The following is a 6,000-nucleotide window of genomic DNA, read 5'->3' as shown; positions in this document are numbered from 1 at the left end:
GGCTCAGGAAAGTAAGGTCGAAGGAGGGAGGAGAGGAGAAGCAAGAAGGTGAAGGGAGGAGGAAGGGTTTCTTCTGGAAATGAAGCACAGATGTTTGTGTGTCTAATTTCACCAGAAACACGGGGGACTAAGCTAGTCCCTCTGGTCCATGGAAGGCATGCCACTGGTTCAGATGCAAGTTGTACAGTGGTACCCCGCAAGACGAACGCCTCGGAAGACGAAAAACTCGCAAGACGAAAGAGTTTTTCGTTTTTTTAGCCGCTTCACAAGACGCATTTCCCTATGGGCTTGCTTCGCAAGACGGAACAAAAACATCTTGCAAGTTTGTTTCCGTTTTCTTAAAACCACTACAAAACTGTAACTTTGAGGAGCAACTCTTAGCACGCGGTGCGGTAGCCTTTTTTGAGGTTTTTGAAGCACTTTGGTGCTTTTTGCAGCTTTTCAAAAACTTCGTCGGAAACCGTGCTTCGCAAGACGAAAAAACCGCAAGACGGAAAAACTCGCGGAACGAATTAATTTTGTCTTGCGGGGCACCACTGTACTAGCAAGTGCAGGATAGCAATTCTGGGAACTGCAGGTTTCACCCCCTGCTGCATATGACTGTTGAAAGGTCAGCACTTGCTCAATGGGCAAGTTGAGTCAGGACGCAGCTGCAACTACAGGCACTATTAGTTCATTACCTCAGAATGGCTTGAGATACGCCTGCTGTTTTCTTTCCGTAAGGCCCCGAACCCTTAAGAACAGGGCTGAATGTAAAAACGAAAACACATTTAAAAGGCTATAGAATATGAATCAGTAAATAGTTTATATAAATATCACACTGTGTGGTTCACACCAGGCACTGCTCCAGCCTCTTACATAGTTTTGGCGCAGATGAAGTGGTGTTCATTGCTGCATCTTAAGAAGTTGGGTGTGGGTTCGTCAAGTAGATAGGGACAGTTTCCTCCGTTTCCACTGACATCCAACCTTCAACACAAGCAAGAGTTATGCAAGAGTTGGTATTTCCCTGACAGCAGTAAATAGAAAACTTCTGAGAACAGAGTTACTAACAGGGAGATTTCATCTAGACTGGTAAGCCGTGAACCTTCAGGGAGGAGAGAAATGGGCAGGGAGAATCCTTGAGCATCTAGATTGCCCACTGATTTTTCCTAGAAATGTAAGGTAAAGGTACCCCTGACTGTTAGGTCCAATCGCGGACGACTCTGGGGTTGCGGCACTCATCTTGCTCTATAGGCTGAGGGAGCCAGCGTACAGCTTCCCGGTCATGTGGTCAGTATGACTAAGCCGCTTCTGGCGAGCCAAAGCAGTGCATGGAACACCATTTACCTTCCCGCCGGAGTGGTACCTATTTATCTACTTGCACTTTGACATGCTTTTGAACTGCTAGGTTGGCAGGAGCAGGGACCGAGCAACGGGAGCTCACCCCGTCACACTCTCATAGCTTTACATCAGAAAGTAATTACACCAAAGCAAAATGTTATGCAGGAACTGATCCTGGCCAACACATTGATCTGCTAAGATGGCTTACCATCACTTGCACATAACAGTTATGTACATCGGTAGTACTGGAGTCCAAAACAATGCAAACTTGTTCCACCAGAAACAGCAGCCCCTTAGCTGGATTCCCCAAAGGAACTATAGTCAAGTGTTTGATCCTCTCAGTTCCTTCTCTACAACATAAGCAAGATTAGATGGAGAGGCCATGGCCAGAGGGTTGCTGCTTTAAGCCTTTGCGTTAACTGGAGGGAGCCTAGGAGGGGTAGTCTAGGTGGGATGTAGAATCAGCTCCCAGTGACCTGTCCAGGGTGCTGAAAGCCCCCTTATTTATAGACCAAGTTCGCACAAAGAACAGAGATAGCACAGAGACATTTGTGCCTGGTGCATAACAGAATGGATTCTGATTCTTGCTCAGCTGATCTGCTTATGGGTGCTGACTTAACCCCAGCTTGTTTTTTGTGAGCGCCTACAGGACACAGCTGGGATGCGGGTGGCGCTGCGGGTTAAACCACAGAGCCTAGGACTTGCTGATCGGAAGGTCAGCGGTTCGAATCCCTGCAAGGGGGTGAGCTCCCGTTGCTCGGTCCCAGCTCCTGCCAACCTAGCAGTTCGAAAGTACATCAAAGTGCAAGTAGATAAATAGGTACCACTCTGGCGGGAAGGTAAACGGCATATCCATGCGCTGCTCTGTTTCGTCAGAAGCGGCTTAGTCATGCTGGCCACATGACCCAGAAGCTGTACGCCAATAAAGCGAGATGAGCGCCGCAACCCCAGAGTCGGTCACGACTGGACCTAATGGTCAGGGGTCCCTTTACCTTTACAGGACACAGCTACAGGTGCAAATCTGAGCGAAAGTTTGCATCATACCCTTGAATATTACTATTGGGTTGTGGGCTTTTTTGTTTTGTTTTGTAAAACCGCTGGGGGAACTAAGGCTACCAGTCTTCTTCTGGCATCAGTCATGAACTGTGCAACTACCCAAGGGGGAGGCATCTGGTTTTGTGGTCTCACCGCTGAAGGACAGAAGAGAAAGGAGAGGACTTACGCCGAGCTGTTTCCATGGAGCCTTTTCCAGCGCTGTCCTGGCTCTTTGCTGACACCGATCCAAAAGGAATTCTTGCCTTTTAGACCCATCACAAAGCGCTTTAATGATCAGAATAAATGAATGTTAAGTTGCTAGAATCACAGGCAAATCGTGCAGCAGCTGAACATATGCAAGTACTTCAATGAGATTTATATCTTGGACTCTATACACATTTTCTGTTTTTATTTTGCACATGGTTATTTCATTGTTGTTGCCTGAAATGTAGATTAACATACACTTATATACCACCCTTCATTTGTTTGTTTGTTTGTTTGTTTATTGATTTTCTATACTGCCCTATACCCAGGGGTCTCAGGTATCAAGATAAAAAACTACAAAATGCATGATAAAAATATAAACAACAATCCAATAGCTCTCCCCCCAAAAAACACTTTTTTAAAAAGGGCATAGGATGTCAATCAGATCAACCAAAGGCCTGGTTAAAAAGGAACGTTTTTGCCTGGCGGCTAAAGGTGTATAATGAAGGTGCCAAGTGAACAAATTAGGGAAGCTTTTAATGTTTGATGCATTACAGTATTTTAATATTTTGTTGGAAGCCGCCCAGAGTGGCTGGGGAAGCCCATCCAGATGAGTGGGGTATAAATAAATTATTATTATTATTATTATTATTATTATTATTAAGCATTCAAATAAATGAGTGAACCCCTACCGTCTTAGATAGGTTACCAGCTGTGACCTGCCATCTACTGCAGCCTACTTTGGCCTAGGACTGGAGGATCTCCATTTAAGAAATAATAAAACTTAGGGTGCAATCTTAACCTTACTTACCTTGTAACAGTATTTCAAGGACATACATAATGTGGGTAATGAATCATAGAGTCGTAGAGCTGGAAGGGAGCCCAAGGGCCCTCTAGTCCGAAATGCAGGAACCTCAACACATGGTCCCAATCCACTTTGAAACCAAAGCGGACCCTGCTTAGCTTTTCAAACATAGTAGCAGTTTTATTACCTGGCAGAAAGCCCCATTCAATTCAATAGGACTTACTTATGCATAGGCATGGCTAGGATTGCATTGCAAACCTCTTTTGCCAATATCTATATGATACATTCGTGTTTTGCGGGTAAAATTCTAAGAGGCTTTATATTATTATAAAGACCAGGCATAGGCAAACTCAGCCATCTAGATGTTTTGGGGACTACAATTCCCATCATCCCTGACCGCTGGTCCTGTTAGCTAGGGATCATGGGAGTTGTAGTCCCAAAACATCTGGAGGGCCGAGTTTGCCTATGCCCGATAAAGACTTCATTTATAAAGTCCACCAAAGCCCCTAATGGCTGAGCAGCTTTATCACTATTGCAAAGGACATTCATGTTCAGCAGCCAAAATATTGGCACTTCTCACCATTTCGTCCTCGCTTTCCAACACAGCCAAGGAGGCCTTCTGTGAAGCACAGAAGCTCTGGCTGAGGGTCCAGTTCTTTTCCACATCTGAAAAGTAGTAGCATTTCTGCTCATAGGCTTTCCAACCAGATGGACATGCATGCTCCTTACAAGAACAGACTGGTGCTTTTCCTAGGCCGGAGAAAAACACAGAAAGAGTTAGATGCTGTCTTATCCAACCTCCTCTTTTTGAATACGATGGGCAGAATCAGAGAATCTTAGAATCACAGAGTTGAAAGGGACCCTGAGGCTCAGGGGGCTGACTCCCCCCAACACATTGAGGGGGGCAGCAGGGGGGGTCATGGAGGGTGCTCTTCATGTCCCAGCCTCGCCCAGTTAGCTTCCTCCAGGAATGCCTGCAGCTGTGTCACCCAACCCTCTCAGGCACCTTGCCCCGGGGCGGGGGGGGGGGGATGACATTTGCAACAGGACAGTGTTTCATACAGAAATGTGTTCCCTTGAATTGAATCCTGTACAGTGGTACCTCTGGTTACGTACTTAATTCGTTCTGGAGGTCCGTTCTTAACCTGAAACTGGTCTTAACCTGAAGCACCACTTTAGCTAATGGGGCCTCCTGTGCTGCCACCGTGTGATTTCTGTTCTCATCCTGAGGTAAAGTTCTTAACCTGAGGTACTATTTCTGGGTTAGCGGAGTCTGTAATCTGAAGCGTATGTAACCTGAAGCGTATGTAACCCGAGGTACCACTGTATTGAACATGGTGGGACTTATTCCTGAATAAACATGGCGTTATAGATTTTTTGGGGGGGGGACCCACCTAAACCCTAGATTATGATTAATCAATTGATTAATTGGGATATGGGAGAAAGTACGGTACCTACTGCAGAATTGTGCCCAGACAAGGAATCCCTGGGCTGGCTTATGCAAAGCAGCCTGGCTGGCCTAGCAAAGAGGAAATCTGTTAACACGACAAAAGTGGTCCTTTGGCCTGGGGAGGCAGATGGTGTCAGGGTAGCTGGGTGCGAGGTGACAGGAGAAGGAGAAAGAAAGACCCCTATCGTTTAGCCCGGACACTGAGATCCAGTGCTAAGGGCCTTCTGGCGGTTCCCTCCTTGAGAGAAACGAAGTTACAGGGAACCAGGCAGAGGGCTTTCTCGGTAGTTGCACCCGCCCTGTGGAACACCCTCCCCTCAGATGTGAAGGAAATAAGCAGCTATCTTATCTTTAAAAGAGGGACGCGGGTGGCGCTGTGGGTAAAAGCCTCAGCGCCTAGGGCTTGCCGATCGAAAGGTCGGCGGTTCGAATCCCCGCGGCGGGGTGCGCTCCCGCTGCTCGGTCCCAGTGCCTGCCAACCTAGCAGTTCAAAAGCACCTCCGGGTGCAAGTAGATAAATTGGGACCGCTTACTAGCGGGAAGGTAAACGGCGTTTCCGTGTGCGGCTCTGGCTCGCCAGAGCAGCGATGTCACGCTGGCCACGTGACCCGGAAGTGTCTCCCGACAGCGCTGGCCCCCGGCCTCTTGAGTGAGATGGGCGCACAACCCTAGATTCTGTCAAGACTGGCCCGTACAGGCAGGGGTACCTTTTTATCTTTAAAAGACATCTGAAGGCAGCCCTGTTTAGGGAAGTTTTTAATATTTAATGCTATATTGTTTTTAACGCTTGATTGGGAGCTGCCCAGAGTGGCTGGGGAAACTCAACCAGATGGGCAGGGTATAAATAAATTATTATTATTATTATTATTATTATTATTATTATTATTATTATTATCCATCTTGGGCAGAGTGGTTGAAGAGATGAGAGAGATGCCTTAGACTCCAGAGCTGCCCTGCTGTGGGGGACAAACCCCTCTTGAAATGACTATGCTGTAAGATCTGAACTCCCTAGATGGCGACTGAAGGTGTAAATACTGTAGGTGAATGAACCATATTTCTTAAAGCTACAACAGTCTCTGTTGTAAGTGACAGCTGGACCGTAAGAAGGCTGATTGCCGAAGAATCGATGCTTTTGAATTGTGGTGCCGGAGGAGACTCTTGAGAGTCCCATGGACTGCAAGAAGAT

At 46.9% G+C, this 6,000-nt stretch overlaps 1 protein-coding gene across 3 annotated transcripts in view; it reads right to left on the bottom strand.

Annotated features, from left to right (window-relative positions):
* Positions 1-769: 769 nt before the first annotated feature.
* Positions 770-6,000, bottom strand: part of LOC310757220 (C-type lectin domain family 2 member D-like) — a 97,880-nt gene continuing 92,649 nt past the window's right edge. For all 3 annotated transcript variants that reach the window (XM_083602492.1, XM_083602494.1, XM_083602493.1), the window contains exons 4-6: positions 3,945-4,114; positions 2,543-2,640; positions 770-966 (exon numbers count right to left, since the gene is read on the bottom strand). In XM_083602492.1, coding sequence (XP_083458618.1) covers positions 855-966; positions 2,543-2,640; positions 3,945-4,114 — 380 coding nt within the window. In that variant the 3' untranslated portion in view covers positions 770-854. The remainder of the gene's footprint in view (positions 967-2,542; positions 2,641-3,944; positions 4,115-6,000) is intronic.

The sequence above is a fragment of the Podarcis filfolensis genome (genome assembly GCF_964270895.1).
Source record: "Podarcis filfolensis genome assembly, chromosome: 2".
In the NCBI taxonomy this organism is placed as follows: domain Eukaryota; kingdom Metazoa; phylum Chordata; class Lepidosauria; order Squamata; family Lacertidae; genus Podarcis; species Podarcis filfolensis.
Note: the sequence above shows the minus strand (reverse complement) of the source record. Positions and strands in the feature narration are given on the sequence as shown.